Source organism: Eurosta solidaginis, chromosome 3 (genome assembly GCF_040869045.1).
Source record: "Eurosta solidaginis isolate ZX-2024a chromosome 3, ASM4086904v1, whole genome shotgun sequence".
NCBI lineage: Eukaryota > Metazoa > Arthropoda > Insecta > Diptera > Tephritidae > Eurosta > Eurosta solidaginis.
This window is the reverse complement of record NC_090321.1, coordinates 220210334-220229469: the sequence shown is the minus strand read 5'-3', so window position 1 is coordinate 220229469 and position 19136 is coordinate 220210334. Positions and strand designations below refer to the sequence as shown.

General features: G+C 37.5%; 1 protein-coding gene across 12 annotated transcripts in view; it reads left to right on the top strand.

The window, feature by feature from the left end:
- The window catches only part of LOC137245098 (GATA zinc finger domain-containing protein 8), a 132641-nt gene that overhangs the window by 89461 nt on the left and 24044 nt on the right, over positions 1–19136 (top strand). The window contains exon 1 of one of the 12 annotated variants that reach the window (XM_067775229.1): positions 2362–2425. The exons of the other annotated variants lie outside the window; for them this stretch is intronic. Coding sequence (XP_067631330.1) covers positions 2405–2425 — 21 coding nt within the window. The 5' untranslated portion in view covers positions 2362–2404. Of the gene's footprint in view, positions 1–2361; positions 2426–19136 lie in introns of those variants that run through there. 12 annotated transcript variants of the gene reach the window in all.

Sequence of the window (19136 nt, the reverse complement as noted above, 5' to 3'; positions counted from 1 at the left end):
TCAGTTCACGTACTTATCTGAACTCACTTTGTATTGGTGTAAAAAATGGCCGAAATCCGACTATGACCACGCCCACTTTTTCGATATCGAAAATTACGAAAAATGAAAAAATGCCATAATTATATACCAAATACGAAAAAATGAATGAAACATGGTAATTGTATTGGTCTATTGACGCAAAATATAACTTTAAAAAAAAACTTGGTAAAATGGGTGTGACACCTACCATATTAAGTAGAAGCAAATGAAAATGTTTTGCAGGGCGAAATCAAAAGCCCTTGGAATCTTGGAAGGAATTCTGTACGTGGTATTACATATATAAATAAATTAGCGGTACCCGACGGATGATGTTCTGGATCACCCTGGTCCACATTTTGGTAGATATCTCGAAAACGCCTTCACATATACAACTAAGGGCCACTCCCTTTTAAAACCCTCATTAATACCTTTAATTTGATACCCATATCGTACAAACACATTCTAGAGTCACCCCTGGTCCACGTTTATGGTGATATCTCGAAAAGGTGTCCACATATAGAACTAAGGCCCACTCCTTTTTAAAATACTCATTAACACCTTTCATTTGATACCCATATCGTACAAACAAATTCTAGAGTCACCCCTGGTCCACCTTCATGTCGATGTCTCGAAAAGGCGTCCACCTATAGAACTAAGGCCCATGCCTTTTTAAAATACTCATTAACACCTTTCATTTGATACCCATTTCGTACAAAAAAATTCCAGAGTCACCCCTGGCCCACCTTTATGGCGATATCTCGAAAAGACATCCACCTATAGAACTAAGGCCCACTCCCTTTTAAAATACTCATTAACACCTTTCGTTTGATACCCATATCGTATAAACAAATTCTAGAGTCACCCCTGGTCCACCTTTATGTCGATATCTCGAAAAGGCGTCCACCTATAGAATTAAGACCCACGCCCTTTTAAAATACTCATTAACACCTTTCATTTGATACCCATATCGTACAAACAAATTCTCGAATCAGGCCTGGTCCACCTTTATGGCGATATCCCTAAATGGCGTCCATCTATAGATCTATGGCCCACTTCGTCTTAAAATACTCTTTAATACCTTCCATTTGATACACATGTCATACAAACACATTCCAGGGTTACCCTAGGTTCCTTTTACAACATGGTGATTTCCCTTACTTTGTCTCCACAGCTCTCAACTGAGTATGTAATGTTCGGTTACACCCGAACTTAGCCTTCCTTACTTGTTATATTTATCTTAAAATCGTTTGGGTATGTACATCTGTTCACTATATTGTAACGATTTTAGTGCAAATCCTCTTATTTGCAACCTTCTGCTAAGTTCGAATCGCTAAACTGTTGAATAAATCACTCCAATATTTAATAATGCAAAATGGCCTTTATTAAAGTACTTCACAATAAATAACTTTACTATTGCTCGACAGATAGCGTGCTTAATCAAAACGGACTGTAGTGCCTCTATCTGTCGCTGCTTTTACACTCTTTGATTTCTTCGTTCGCATCTTCTTGGCGTTCCATTTCCAGAATCTACTAGTTGGCCATCAGCTATCAAATTTCTCAGCTGTAACTACAATTGCACGATTTTATAGCTTCTTTCATTGCATACTTTCGCGAGTATTTCAGATATATGCATGTGGTTGTGCGTTGCTTCTCAGCTGCGTGTACGTACATATGTGTAGACATAATGATTGATTTGTTTATGTAGATACATAATGATTGATTTATGGATGTGCATACAAGGCGCTGCTTAGCATCGGCTTAGAGATGGCAGCACCCCTTAGTGTTGCTAACATTCGTAGCAATATATTTCTTATCTTATACAGCGCATTATTTGGAGATTACGAATAGGATAAGATTATTGTTCAGCCCCATTCATGAAAGGTATGAAGTCTTCGGCACAGCGGAAGACAGTCCCGTCCTTACTTGTTTTTTTTTTTTTTTTTGTTTATCAATATTGCAAATATCTGTGACCGCAACCAATTTATATAATTTATTAATAATTGTGTAAGCACGGAAATTGTTCAATGGAAGCCACTAAATAAGATAATGAAGAAATTAATAATTATAATGATAATAAAAACAAACAATGCAAAAATTCATTAATACTATTTATACATATTAGTATGTGTAAGTGAATGTGGATAAGTAGATGAAAGAAGAATGAAATATTAAAACAGAAGTAAACATAAAATTGTTGAAGTAAACAAACAAGATAAATTTATATTTTCTTAAAAATACAAAAGCAACAATAAATTATGTTTGTACGTATGTATATATATCAAAACGATTTTCGATCATCCCTTGTAAAATTTTTGTTTGCAGACAAATCATGCCATTTTCGAAAGCTGGCACAACGCCAAAACCAAATGTGTCCAAGGATGACGGAATGTCGTACGAATATATGTATGTATGTACACTCACGGAAAAATCTCCATATATGGGACAATATAAATGTTTAATTACTTACTTAGTTGGCGCTTAACCGTTTAAACGGTTATGGCGCGCCAGAAATACGCACCCGCCTCTGCGCGGCTAACACCAAGAAACAAAAAATAAACAAGGAAAGCTAGACGTCGAAAGGCTGCAATCGCAACAGACTACCAATGATTTCACAACTTCGACTCTCACACTTACTCTCTGAGAGCTCAACTCAGCCTGAAGGAATGTAGGAGCAGTGGGAGCATATCTCCACTTCCTTCGTACTGCCGCCGAGGAAAATTTGGTTATCGGCGGCAACGGAAAAACAACTGGTACGATGAAGAATGCCGCGTTGCAAACGGAAAAAACGGCGCTGCCTTCAGGGCTACGTTAAAATCGAGCACAACAAGAGGAGTTTGTGAACGCTATCTTCTGTTTAAAGCTCGTAGAGCTCTTCATTAAATCTTCTTCGGTAATCGCCATCGTCAACACGTAGAGGGCCATAAATATTTCAAAGATCTTTTCTCTCGAACACTACCAGAGCCGCTTCATCTGATGTTGTTGTGGGAGGGACGCAACAAATTAAATGGGGTTACACTGAAATTACATCCCTTACTTACTTACTTAATTGCCGCTTAACTGTTTAAACGGTTACGGCCGTCCAACAAGGCGCGCCAGTCGCTCCTTCTCTCTGCCAACCGGCGCCAATTGGTCACATCAAGGGAGTTTAAATCGTTTTCCACCTGGTCCTTCCAACGGGTGGGGGCCGACCTCTACCACTGCTTCCATAAGTGGGATCCGATAGAAACACTTTCTTGGCCGGAGCGCCATTTTCATTCGCATAACAAGGCCTAGTTAGCGCAGCCGCTGCGTTTTAATTCGCTGGACTATGTTGATGTCTGCGTATAGCTCGTACAGCTTATCGTTAAATGTTCTTCGGTACTCGCCATCGCCAAAGCGCAGAGGTCCATACATCTTTCGAAGAACTTTTCTCTCGAACACTCCCAGAGCCGCTTCATCTGCTGTTGTCATGGTCCATGCTTCTGCCCCATATAGCAGGACGGATACGAAAAGTTACTTGTAGAATATGATTTTCGTTTGCCGAGAGAGGACTTTACTTTTCAATTGCCTACCTAGTCCAAAGTAGCATTTATTGGCAAGAGTGATTCTGCGCTGTATATCAGAGGTGATGTTGTTGCTGGTGTTGATGCTGGTTCCCTATTTCGAAATTATGGCTGCCAACAGTAGCGTGGTTGCCAAGGCGCATATATGCTGACTCTTTGCTCGATGATAGCAGGTCCTCGTTCACCATCAAACCCATCTTTACCGCTCCTTTTTCCAGTTTGGAGTAAGCATAACTAACGGCGCGGTTGTTTAGGCCGATGATATAATTGTCATAAGCATACGCCAGTATTTGCACACTTTTATAGAATAGAAATGATAGCCCTTGGTCGGGAAAAGTCCCGAGTCGCTCCGGTACGCCTTGGAAAGCGTCTGTTCTTGTGGTCCACGCTTCTCCACTATATAGGAGGACGGATACGGTATGCGACTTGTAGAGCATGATTTTCGTTTGCCGAAAGAGGACTTTACTTTTCAATTACTTACCTAGTCCAAGGTAGCATTTATTGACAAGAGTGATTCTTCACTGGATTTCAGAGCTGATGTTGTTGTTAGTGTTCATGGTGGTTCCCAAATAAACGAAGTCTTTTACTATTTCGAAATTATGGCTGCCATCAGTAGCGTGGTTGCCTAGATGCAAATGCGCTGACTCTGCTCGATGACAGCAGATGCTTCGTTTTATCCTCATTCACCATCAAACTCATCTTTTTGCTTAATTTTTCAGTTTGGAGTTAGCAGAACTTACGACGCGCGTGTCGAGGTCAATGATATCAATGTCATCAGAAAAAGGCAGTAATTGCACGTCTTAGTAGAATATTAGTCCAGAGCGGTAAAGTTCTGCAGCTAGCTAGTTTGCAGGTGTTGATCATTTTCTTCTATATAACCCATGCAGAATATGAACACTTGTAATGTTTAAACTTTGACCTGTTTTAGGACTTTAAGCTCTTTGCGCAACGATTGGCATAAGACTTTGTATATATACGTCTTTGCGCTATTCGCATTCTTCTAAGGAGCTAAATTGAAATCCGAACTCTTTTTTCGTCCAAACAACGAAGGGCAACCCTAATGTACATACTTATACAGACAAATTATATATCCGGTCAGAAAAACGAACAAACCAAAATAAATAATTCAATCGTTCCTTTTCGTCCTAATGCCTCTTTGAAGAAAAACTAAATTTGTATTTCTATACGCTTAAATAAGTTTAAAGCAGGGTTGTAGCGCTGGGGGAGGGGTCTAAGCCCCCCTTGCCACCGGATCATTTGATTTTGTAGGTCATTACAATTCAAATATTTGATGTTTTATGTCTATGTTAATAAATTTCTTTATAATTCTGCTACGTATTTACTTTATTGGTGATATTATATTTTTAATATGCAAGCATATGTATGTACGAAGTGAACACATATATTTTAATCATATTCTGTTTCATAATAATTCTGCAATTTATTAAATATACAAATGTACATGTTAACTTTTACTATAATTTCATAAAGAAGTTTCCTTGTAAATTTGCCTAACGACCATCTACATAAATATCAGAGAACAGCAAAAATCGAACACAACAACGTTCGGCAACAACGGCAACGTGATCGTATTCAATGATCAAACTTGCTTAGACGAACATAATCGACATTGATTTAAAATCAACCAACTTATTGCATGCGTGAATATTATCAATTCAGACGTTTGCTCGTTTGCCTCAACAGCGATTACATTCATCGGAATGAAAAGCCAAATGTCTTTAACATTTAAATAATGCTGAATTTACAGTATTTTTTTGAAGTACACATTTCCTATATATATTTTTCTGTTGGTGAGCTCTAGGCCTCTTTTAAATAGAACAACTCGGTTTGTTGCTAGTATGTATTTAATTTTTCTGACAACAAAACGGCTCTATCATCTCATTGTAAGGATACCGGACATTACCCGGATTTCGAAAATACACACTCATGCAGTTTCTGTGCCTTGGTACAATAACTATACACCTGATTACTTGCATGCATACCTACATTATTATTATCATTATTTTCGCCGCTTGCTTGTAAATTTTTCTCTATTTTTGTTTACTATTACGGTATTTCATTTGGTTATCTACATATTTACACTCTCTGTTAAGTTTTTCCGTTGGTTCCGATAATCACTTTTCTTCACAATTTTTAGTCTTTGCATCACAGCGGAATATGTAAGTCGCGCTTATGCATTATGTTTAAGAGATGGATATGTTTTTATGTGTAATTGAATGTGTGTTTTTATTGTTTTTTATTACAGTCCTGATGATGATCTCAGATTGAGATTGAAATATCGATAATTAAATACATACTAGCAACAAACCGAGTTGTTTTATTTAAAAGAGGCCTAGAGCTCACCAACAGAAAAATATATATATTTATTCATTAACGGCCAATAAACAAATTAAGTACACATTTCCTATTTTGAAATATAATGCAAATTTGATATTATTTTCCATGTGGAAAACACATTAAAATAAAATAAAACACATTATTATAATGTAATATCTACATTTTTTTCATGTCAAAAACACATTTCAAAATTGTAAAAATGATAAATGAAAAATAATGTATTTTTCACAGTTTAAAATGTAAAAAACACATTATTGTGTTTTCCGTGTAGACATGACTTTTTATACTCAGTTGAGCAGAGCTCACAGAGTATATTAAGTTTGATTGGATAACGGTTGGTTGTACATATATAAAGGAATCGAGATAGATATAGACTTCCATATATCAAAATAATCAGGATCGAAAAAAAATTTGATTGAGCCATGTCCGTCCGTCCGTCCGTCCGTCCGTTAACACGATAACTTGAGTAAATTTTGAGGTATCTTGATGAAATTTGGTATGTAGGTTCCTGAGCACTTATCTCAGATCGCTGTTTAAAATGAACGATATCGGGCTATAACCACGCCCACTTTTTCGATATCGAAAATTTCGAAAAACCGAAAAAGTGCGATAATTCATTACGAAAGACAGATAAAGCGACGAAACTTGGTAGATGGGTTGGACTTATGACGCAGAATAGAAAATTAGTAAAATTTTGGACAATGGGCGTGGCACCGCCCACTTTTAAAAGAAGGTAATTTAAAATTTTGCAAGCTGTAATTTGGCAGTCGTTGAAGATATCATGTTGAAATTTGGCAGGAACGTTACTCGTATTACTATATATACGCTTAATAAAAATTGGCAAAATCGGAGAAGGACCACGCCCACTTTTAAAAAAAATTTTTTTTTAAGTAAAATTTTAACAAAAAATTTAATATCTTTACAGTATATAAGTAAATTATGTCAACATTCAACTCCAGTAATGATATGGTGCAACAAAATACAAAAATAAAAGAAAATTTCAAAATGGGCGTGGCTCCGCCCTTTTTCATTTAATTTGTCTAGGATAATTTTAACGTCATAAGTCGAACAAAAATTAACCAATCCTTGAAATGTGGTGGGGGCATAGATTTTATGACGTTAACTGTTTTTTGTGAAAATGGACGAAATCGGTTGATGCCACACAGTCGTTCGTCTGTCCTTCCGCATGGCCGTTAACACGATAACTTGAGCAAAAATCGACATATCTTTAATGAACTTAGTTCACGTGCTTACTTGAACTCACTTTATCTTGATATGAAAAATGAACGAAATCCGACTATGACCACGCCCACTTTTTCGATATCGAAAATTACGAAAAATGAAAAAAATGCCATAATTCTATACCAAATACGAAAAAAGGGATGAAACATGCTAAGGTAATTGGATTGTTTTATTGACGCGAAATATAACTTTAGAAAAAACTTTATAAAATGGTTGTAACACCTACCATATTAAGTAGAAGAAAATGAAAAAGTTCTGCAGGGCGAAATAAAAAACCCTTAAAATCTTGGCAGATATTACATATATAAATAAATTAGCGGTATCCAACAGATGATGTTCTGGGTCACCCTGGTCCACATTTTGGTCGATATCTGGAAAACGCCTTCACATATACAACTACCAACACTCCCTTTTAAAACTCTCATTAATACCTTTAATTTGATACCCATATCGTACAAACTCATTCTAGAGTCACCCCTGGTCCACCTCTATGGCGATATCTCGAAAAGGCGTCCACCTATAGAACTAAGCCCCACGCCCTTTTAAAATACTCATTAATACCTTTAATTTGATACCCATATCGTACAAACTCATTCTAGAGTCACCCCTGTTCCACCTTTATGGCGATATCTCGAAAAGGCGTCCACCTATAGAACTAAGCCCCACTCCCTTTTAAAATACTCATTAACACCTTTCATTTGATACCCATATCGTACAAACATATTCTAAAGTCACCCCTGGTCCACCTTTATGGCGATATCTCGAAAAGGCGAACACCTATAGAACGAAGGCCCACTCCCTTTTAAAAATAATCATTAGCACCTTTCATTTGATACCCATATCGTACAAACAAAGTCTAGCGTCACCCCTGGTCCACCTTTATTGCGATACCTCGAAAAGGCGTCCACCTATAGAACTAAGGCCCACTCCCTTTTAAAATACTCATTAACTCCTTTCGTTTGATACCCATATTGCACAAACGAATTCTAGAGTCACCCCTGGCCCACCTTTATGGCGATATCTCGAAACGGCGTCCACCTATGGAACTAAGGATTACTCCCTTTTAAAATACTCATTAACACCTTTCTTTTGATACCCATATTGTACAAACAAATTCTAGGGTCACCCCTGGTCCAGCTTTATGGCGATATCTCGAAACGGCGTCCACCTATGGAACTAATGATTACTCCCTTTTAGAATACTCATTAACACCTTGCATTTGATACCCATATCGTACAAACGCATTCTATTTTCACCCCTGGTCCACCTTTTTGGCGATATCTCGAAAAGGCGACCACCTATACAACAACCACCACTCCCTTTTAAAACCCTCATTAATACCTTTGATTTGATACCCATATCGTACAAACGCATTCTAGAGTCAACCCTGATCCACCTTTATGGATATATCCCTAAATGGCGTCCACCTATAGAACTATGGCCCACTCCCTCATAAAATACTCTTTAACACCTTTCGTTTGATGTCCATATTGTACAAACAAATTCTAGGGTCACCCCTGGTCCACCTTTGTGGCAATATCTCGAAACGGCGTCCACCTATGGAACTAATGATTACTCCCTTTTAGAATACTCATTAACACCTTGCATTTAATGCCCATATCGTACAAACACATTCTAGAGTCACCCCTGGTCCACCTTTATGGCGGTATTTCGAAACGGCATCCACCTATAGTACTAAGGCCCACTCCCTTTTAAAATACTCGTTAACACCATTCGTTTGATGTCCATATTGTACAAACAAATTCTAGGGTCACCCCTGGTCCACCTTTGTGGCAATATCTCGAAACGGCGTCCACCTATGGAACTAAGGATTACTCCCTTTTAAAATACTCATTAACACCTTTCATTTGATACCCATATCGTACAAACGCATTCTAGAGTCAACCCTATAGAACTATGGCCCACTCCCTCATAAAATACTTATTAGTGCCTTTTATTTGATACACATGTCATATAAACACATTCCAGGGTTTCCCTCGGTTCATTTTCCTACATGGTTATTTTCCCTTATGTTGTCACCATAGCTCTCAACTGAGTATGTAATGTTCGGTTACACCCGAACTTAACCTTCCTTACTTGTTTAAGTTAAATTTTTTTCTTTTCGATCAGTTTCTTTCTTTTGAATGTTATATACGTATACGTTAGATCTCATGCATAGGCTCAAAAAGCATGAATTCTACTTATTCCTGAAGGGGGTACTTCGGGTTTTTTTTTATCAATTTATCTATGATTAATATTACAGGAATGCCATTCTGTGGCTTTTCCTAATGTTCACATGTTGTTGAAAATCTTGTGTACGCTTCCAGTAACAATGGCAACGAACGAGAGATCTTTTTCAACTCTTAGGCTGACTAAAAACTATTTGAGAAACACGATGAGTGCAAATCGATTGAATGGATGTGCATCACTAAGCATCCACCGTGATCAAATTGTTACGGTTGATGTAGTTTTAGATGAAATGGCAATGAAAAGCCGACGCATGCGCTTGAGTTTTTAATGTATCCTTTTTCATATCATATTCTAAATAAACGTACTTTAATGCTAAAGCTAAAGACAAAATTTTTTTTATTTATTTAACTGAAAAAAAAAATTATTTTTTGAATCCCCCCAAGGCAATTTTTTAGCTACGCCCCTGGCGTAAATTTTTGTTAACTTTCGCTTCTACTACAGAAAAAAATACATAACCATAACACATTCTATAATAAAAGTTATAACAAAAATGGGGTCATAAGTTATCTGCGAATTGAGTTCATTGGCGTGGAAGCAATTAATACTAAACCAAAAATAATAAAAACGTAAAACAAACTAATTCTTTTCGATTTTTCTCATAAATATTTTAGTATTGCATTTTATTTCTAACACGAAACATCAACTAAAGACGTATGTGTATTTGTGTGCATGTGTGTGTATTTACATTTTGAAATACTCCATATTTACATTGAAAATTGTAAGGTAGATTTAAATACTTACATTAGACTGGCGCTTTTTATGTGGTATGCTGAGCGCCGTGGTATGGTCGCATCGTTATAGCTTACCACACCGAAGGTCCTCGGATCAAACGCCGGGAAAAGCATGGAGAATACGATTAAAACAAGTGTTTTTAAACGATTTTATTTAGCTTGACTTGAACGGCCGGGCGAACAGAATTTTGAAATTAGAATTTAAGTAACTTCCCGATAAGTTACAAGCTTGAAACTTGGAATATAGTTCAGAGCCCGTTGACAAAGAAACAAAACTCCGATAGGTGGCGCATGGTTCGAAATATTTCAAAAAATCGCATTTGTGGTCCGATATGGTTCATATTTGGAGCACATAATACATACATTAATAGAAAGGGACCTATGAAAAAAGCGCCACTAGGTGGCGCAAGGATGGATATATTCAAAAAAAAATCGTAAATCGTATAAAAGCGTTGTACGCGTCATGTCTTCGTATATAAATTTATCACATAAAGTAATATTTAAACTAGGCTGTTAAATAATTAATAACGAATTTTCATTATTTTCTATTTTAGAATAAAATCTCCAAATTTCACTAACAAGAATATGACTTATTTCGACAGTGCCATATTTGTTAAAAGAAGGCCTCAGCCTAATATACTCTTTCTGAATATATTTAGAGAAAGTATGTATGAGTGTTGGTTTAAATCTGTAAAAAATCTGTGTGTCGTTGATGAACTGTCTGACCGTAAAACGAATAAAGGGAAATGTGTGAAAAATAGTTTGTTAACACAAATCTCTCAATTTGTTATTTGTTTAGAAAAAAAATATATTTTTTTAGATTTTACGGAATTTTTAAAGAAGCGTGTCGCAGTCAAGGTTCATTCAACAAAGCGTGATTGTATATGAATCTCATATAAGGGACTATTGTGTCAAAACTTGCAAATAAACAGAATTAACCCATTGTGGTGCAATTCAAACTTATGTATTATATATATCTTTCATGAAAATGAAATGATATTGTAAGTTCTTAAAGGAGAAAAAATAGACCCACCAATAAGTATACTGAAATGATCAGGATACAGAGCTGAGTTGATTTAGCCACGTCCGTCTGTCCGTCAGTCTGTGTGCACGCAAACTGGTCAGATATCTTGATAAAATTTGATGAGCGGGTATATATTAATATGTCAGATTAGACATTTGTCAGAACGAGCTGGGTCCCACCACTATAGCACTATAACTCTCGATTTTTCAGAAAATAAGTATTTTTGTCGTATGTTCCCCATTTACGAGATATAAGCTTCAAATTTTACCAGATGCTTTCTTATATGGCAAATATTGTTGTCTGAAAAATGTTTAGTTATTGGTACTATATATAGCATATATCCCATATAACCGATTTTTGAGATCAGGAGTTTATCGTAATTTCTGCCCCATTTTAACAGCTACATAAAAGCTTAAAATTTTACCGAATGGTTACGATATGGCTTATATTATGCCCTGAAAAATTTGCTATGATCGGTCATATATATAGCATATATCCCATATAACCGTTTGTTCAGGTAAGAAGCCTCTCGTAATTTCTGCCCCATTTTACAGTTAGGACCTTAGAATTTCACCAAATGCTTACGTATATGGCATATGACTTGCGTACATCTAATCAGTTGTATGACTTGTGCTTATACAACCCTTGCTGTAGAGTAGACTGGAGTTGTCATCCAATGCTTCCATTCAACACTGTTGAAGTTGCCTTCCATAACTAGTTTGTTCCTATACATATGACTTCGATACGTCATCTCTTCCTCTTTTTATTTGTGTTATCATCCCGTATCACACAAGCAACCGGACCGTCACAGATCAGTCTAAGTGAACAAATCATCCAGCATCTTCGTTAATTCACCAAATGCGGATTAACCATTTCACTATTACATCCACTACAATAAAATAGGAGTAAAACAAAGGAAGTGTCTATCACCAAACCGTAAGTTGTATCTTTCCTTATAAAACAACAAGAAGTAGCACTTGCGCTGCGTTAACCCCCTAATATCACATTGCCTTTGCGCGATCGAAAGAATGATCGGATTCCGCGCATCGCATCCTTAATATATTTCCTTTTTTGTTCCGCTAAAAATGGATTACATTGTCTGAAAGCCAATCATATTTTCGGATGTCATTAGTCAATTAACTTAAATATACTTTCAATGTACATGAAATTATCATCAACATATTGTAACGAATATAGTGAAACTCCGCTTATCTTCAACCTTCTACTAACGTTCGTATCGCGAAGCTGTTGAATAAATAATTCTAATATTCAATAATACAAAATGGCCTTATTAAAGTGCTTAACAATAACACTGATACTTCACAACCAATAGCTTGCTTAAATCAAACTGATTGCCCATGCCTCAGCTGGTGCTGCTTTTATACTCTTCAGTTTCCTCGTCGGCATACTTCTAGGGGTTTCTCCTTCTAGAATTTACTACTTGTTTACCAGCTATAATCTACAGATGCACGTTTATAGCTTCTCATATGCGCGTGTATATGTGAGTGATACATCAACCGATGATTGCATACTTTTGTGAGCATCTCAGATATATATATGTGTTCGTGCATATCTCTCCGCTTCTTGTATGTACATATGCGTAGACATAATGATTGAATTGTTTATGTAAATACAAGTGACTGCTTAGTATCGGCTTAGAGATGATAGTATCCCTTAGTGTTGCTAATATTCGTCGCAATATATTTAATTTCCTGTTAGTATTAAGCCTTGAATTCAATACATGAGGTAGAATTGAATTAAATTCCCATTTGCGTACTTAACTGCTAGTCGTCAATTAAATAACTGAAAAGAAAAAAGAAACATTTACTGGCATATTGCGATGGTACCATTTCGAAAACCGCCACGTAATCATCATCAGGCAATTTCGCAATGTTATCAAATGTTTCACCGAGATTCGAACCGCTAATCACACGGTGATACTGCAGTTGCCTTAACCACTAGGCTATCCTGCTTGTATTTTTTTCCCTTGCTTAATTCAGTTTGTTTCAGTTGTTATATATTGTTGCTAATGTCAAAGCGTCATACAACAATTTGCTTGTTAAAGCATAAATGTCTGATGTAACAAAACAATAAAAGCTAACAAATGAACATAGACTGGACTGGATTGACAGTAATAAAAAATAGCAAAATAACATTCAACTAAAAGCAAAATTCATAACAAGGAAAGAAAAGCAAAACAACCAATAAGCGAAAAACGACAACAAAACAAATGCATACATTTATAACATATTCGCACAACAACAATAAATATTGTATGAACAGTGCCAAAAAAATTTATAGAAATGGTAAATGAACGTGCCGCAATGAATTCATTTTGTTGTTGATGTTAACATTGATGTTGTTGACTTGTCACTAGTTTGAAGTGTATAAAGTACAGTGTTGGGCGGAACTTTAGCGGTGATATACATACATATGTATGCGTATATAAAGTTCCACTTTTGATAATTGATTTAACATTTTAATTGTTCATTATTTAGGAGGCGAAATAAATCATCGATAAACTTTCTCCCGCCTCCCTCTCCGTGATTGAAATTAGCAACGTTTATACTAAAAAAGTATTTTCTATGAAACTGCATACTTGAAAAGTTCTGAGATATAATTTTAATATTTCCTCATGGACCGGCCATTTCAACTTAACCTAATACCACGTGGCGTATGTGTAACATTAAATATATCCTGAATTGCACTTGAACTGAATAAATTAACTGATTGGAGAAAGCAAGCCATATGCATTTTTCTGATTAAGTACCCTTTCGGAGCGGTGGCATAAGGTCCACGGACAAAAAGTCTTTTGGTCTTATATCCACTTCAAATGGCTACAAGATCAGTTGACATTATGACATATCAGGAGGGGGACATATAGTCAACGGTCATAAATTCAGTTGGCCTTATGACCACTTCAAATAGTAACAAGGTGAACTGTAGTTGTGACTAAATTTCAAATGGTCACAATATCAACAATATTTTCATTATGACTATTCTGGTTTTGTGAAATAGTCATAAAGTCAACTCACATTTTCTCAAGCGGCGAGAATATTAATGAATTGTTTTCGTACTTACACATATTAGAATCTTAACAGCTGTTGTATTTAGAGTATATTATTTCTGCTATATTTTTCTTCAGTCGAATGAAAGCTGAAAGTCGCGTGAATAGTTTAAGGGTTAAAGTTTTCGGATCTCTGATTTTGGAGTATAAGGTATTCGAATATGCTGCGCGTATTTTCCTATATTCTGGTTTCAGTTAAGAAGAACTTATTCAACAAAATGTTAAAACAAAATTTTGTATTTTTGCATTCGGCGATGCTTTGTCTGTATTCTGTTTTAGAATAAATAAATAAATGCCTGTGGCGATTTACCTTCAAAGTGAATTAGGCCGAGCTTTTCTTTCAATTTGCCTAGTGCTTTCTTTTTAATTTTCTTACAAATTTATGCCAACTCCGAGCGGCAGCTGCAGGTTGATGATTGTTTACAGATAAGCTTTTTATGGCAGAAATACACACGGAGTGTTTGCAAAACCAATTATGAATAGCGATAACGCTTAGAAAACACTTTTTCTAAATCGAACCAATTTTTTTGATTGTCATGCGAACGAACATGAATCTCCCGCTAAACAAGAGGGCAGGCTGGATGGACCAGGGGGAAAACGATTTACATTCACTAGGTTGGACAACGAATAAGTGGCCTTGCTAGACGGTCACAACCGTTTAAATAATAAGGAGCCAATTAAGTAAGTAAAAAAATCGGAATAAAGGAAGGACCAACGAGATCTTTAACTAAAAATCTTATTCGCTCTGCGGAGCTCTTTTTTCCTGTTCTGTTCTCCAAACGGCATGGGTTTCCAAAAACTGAGAGAAATTACCTTTTTACATACGCGATGAGAAGACAATTGTGCTATGATGCTCAGACTTCTGTCATAAAATAAAAAAAAGCGTTAAGATCGCGGGTTCGAATCGAGCTCAACAACAAAATTTGTTAAAAAAGGGTTGAAATCATAAAAAGGTCACAAAGGGGTGGCATAACGTCAGCTCACCTTATAACCACTTCAGGTGATCATAAGATCATTTGACCTCATGGCTATTTAAATTACTTACAAGGCCAATTGAACTTATAGCCATCTAAAATGGTTATAAGTTCGAATAATTATATGGTCGTTGACCATATGGCACCCCAATCTTCTATATACACCTTCCATTAATACAACCAAATTGAGCTTTGCTGAACAATGTTATGAAACAAGTCTTTTTCCACCTGTCTGCCTCAACTCAGTAGACGCCTCCCCTTTCCCCTGTTTCCAAATACTTGTGTCGATAGAAAAACTTTCAACTTGACACAGCCAGCCAGACCTTTGGGCTTTGACCCATGTGAAGCTCATAGAACTTATCATAATATCTCGGACGATATTCGCTTACGGCACCACGGGCAAAACTATTAATCGTTCGGAGAACTTATGTCTCAAACACTACAAGGTAAATCATCGCATCTTCTCTGGGCACCGTTCATGACTCCGAACCATACATTGGGACATGTGTAATGAGAGATTTATAAAGTATTATTTTTCTTCGTCAAGAAGTTATTATCCATTCCATCCGTTATTATTCATTAAACGCTGATATTGTTCATACTAGTTCCCAGATGGGCCAAGTCCTTTACTTACTTACTTACTTTATTGGCGCTTAACCGTCTAAACGGTTATGGCCGTCCAACCAGGCGCGCCAGTCCCTCCTTCGCTCCGCCAACCGGCGCCAATTGGTCACACCAAGGGAGTTTAATCGTTTTGCACCTGGTCCTTCCAACGGAGTGGGGGCCGCCCTCTACCTCTGCTTCCATAGGCGGGTTCCGGTAGAAACACTTTCTTGGCGGGAGCACCATCATTCATTCGCACAACATGGCCTAGCCAGCGCAGCCGCTGCGTTTTAATTCGCTGGACTATGTTGATGTCTGCGTATAGCTCGTACAGCTCATCATTAAATCTTCTTCGGTACTCGCCATCGCCAACGCGTAGAGGTCCATAAATATTTCGAAGAACTTTTCTCTCGAACACTCCCAAAGCCGCTTCATCTGCTGTTGTCATGGTCCATGCTTCTGCCCCATATTCAGACATAGCGGCATATAGGCAGCTCCTTTTCGTGCTGTCGAAGGCGGCTTTAAAGTCGACGAAGAGGTGATGTGTGCCGATTCTCTTTTCACGGGTTTTTTCCAAGACTTGGCGCATTGTGAAAATCTGGTCGATGATAGATTTACCAGGTCTGAAGCCGCACTGATAAGGTCCAATCAGCCGGTTCACGGTGGGCTTCAATCTTTCGCACAATACACTTGAAAGGACTTTATATGCGATATTAAGAAGGCTGATTCCACGATAGTTGGTGCATTTTGTGGACTGGGCAAAGAACACTTAAATTCCAACCGTCGGGCATGCACTCGTCCGCCCATATTTTGCTAAGAAGCTGCTGCATGCGCCTTACCAACTCATCGCCGCCGTACTTGAATAGCTCCGCAGACAATCCATCAGCGCCCACGGCCTTGTTGTTTTTCAATCTGGTTATTGCTATTCTAACTTCGTCATAATCGGGCGGGGGGACATATATTCCATCATCATCGATTGCGGGATCGGGTTCTTCATCTCTGCGCGGTGAATTGCTGCCTACATTTAGGAGAGTAGCGAAGTATTCCCTCCATAATCTAAGCACTCTCTGAACATCAGTTACAAGGTCGCCGTTTTCATTCCTACAGGAGTGTGCCCCGGTCTTAAAACCTTCCGTTTGTCGCCTTATTTTTTGGTAGAATTTTCGGGCGTTATTCCTGGTGGCTAGCAGTTCAAACTCCTCGCAGGCACGCCTTTCTGCTTCTGCTTTATTCTTCCTGAAAAGGCGTCTCGCTTCCCTTTTCAACCCACGGTAGCGTTCACACACTCCTCTTGTCGCGCTCGCTTTTAATGTAGCCCTGTAGGCAGCGTATTTTCTTTCGGTTGCAACGCGGCATTCTTCATCGTACCAGTTGTTTTTTCGTGGCCGCCGGTAACCAATTTTTTCCTCTGCGGCAGTACGAAGTGCTTTGGAGACATGCTCCCACTGCTCCTGTATTCCTTCAGGATGAGTTGTTCTCTCAGAGAGCAGGTGTGAGAGTTGAGTTGCGAAATCATTGGCAGTCTGTTGTGATTGAAACTTTTCGACGTCTAGCTTTCCTTGTGTTTTTTGTTCCTTGGTTTTAGCCGCGTTGAGGCGGGTGCTTATTTTGGCTGCAACGAGATAATGGTCCTCGGATCGTGTGCACATCTAAAACACTGGAGGCATGCCGTCCGTCTATCACAACGTGATCGGTCTGTTTGCGAGTATTTCGATCAGGAGACAGCCATGTAGCTTGATGTATCTTTTTATGCATGAACCTCGTGCTGGCTAAGTCCTTTACCTCTCGTATATCTATCTATCCTTACAGTCTTTTGGTAGGAAAAGTAGCTCACACTTTACTCGCATGCATTCATGTATGTATGTAGAAATGTACGACTTTGCACGTAAGGTCGAGCTCGCTATTATAACAAACAAACTTGAAGATATTAAATGTCGTAGCGCACATTCAACTTCGATCTGCAATTAAGTTTGAATGTTGTGTTAAAAGGTCTTTAAATTTAATATCTTGCATATGTTTCCTCTTCCGTAAGTCAATAGATTAGGGTGTCCACGAATTTTGCATTTTATACTTTTTTATTGAAAAAATTTCGTTTTGAATAATTTTTCAAACTAGAAATATTCTTCTTTTGATGGTTTTGTTTTAAGGTATAAACTTAAAACTGCGTGAGTGGTGAAAAAACCATCCAACCTGCAAACCAGTGGACACTCTACTGCATATTCCATTAAACATTTATACATCTACATATGACTCAAGACATACATAATTACCTTTGCTTTCCACTCAATCAACCGAGAAATAATAAATTCTGTTTGAGTTTTAATTGCAAATTCCATCCACACCCATCTCCGTTTAGTAGGTAGTGTGCTAGCCTATAATAGCATGTGTTTCAGATTGTAATCCCGATGCAAATTTTTTCAGATAATGTTTTTGAAGATAGAGTCTCACCTAAGCGATGATCGGCTAACCCTTCTAGTGTATTTCTGAAAATAATAGATTTTCAACAAAACGCCTATCTGATTAAGTACATTTCGCTCTAAAGAAAGGTGAGGAGATTCAAGCGACATATTAAACGAGAAGTTCAGTTTTTAACACGTCTGTCTTTTTTCGATACTATTACCTATATATAGAGAGAACAATAGCTATCATCCGGTGGCAAAATCCTGAGCCAGATAAATAATTTTGCATGTAAATGCAACAACAACGATTTTAGCCAGATAAATCCAGATAGTAGTCTGGTTCAATTTGTGAGCCAGATAATTTGTTAATTACTTCTTTTTAGGTTGGCAACGCGGCCTTTAATATACCTACTTTTTCAAAAATAGATGTCGCTGCTTAGCCTTTCTCCCTATGAGTTAAATAAAAAACAGCGGTGACATCTGCCTATCACATTTCGCGTGTGCAAAAACTTCACGACATCTGCTTCTCAAGTCTCTCAATGATCCAGAGCATTCCCGTGAGAATTGAGGGTGAGCCGGAGCTGTAAAACTCACTGAAAGACAGCAAATGTATGTTTGTATGTAGCTTATGAACTCCGAAACCACTCCGCCGATTTTATTCAAATTTACAGGATGGCACCACAGCAATCCGAAGAGTGTTCCTGTTAAAGTTCCGGGAAGTAAACTAGGGAGCTATATATTCGAACAAATTCTTTTCAGTGTTCGATTTGCCTGAAATTTGGTATACAGGTAGCCCTTTGCCTAGATTAGTATTTTCGTTACCTTTTTTCGGGGACCGATCTTTTCACAAAAATCTGTTCATTGAGATTGGGACTGAGACTGGATTAAGAAGCAGGACTGGGACAAGGACTGGAACTGGAAACGAAAT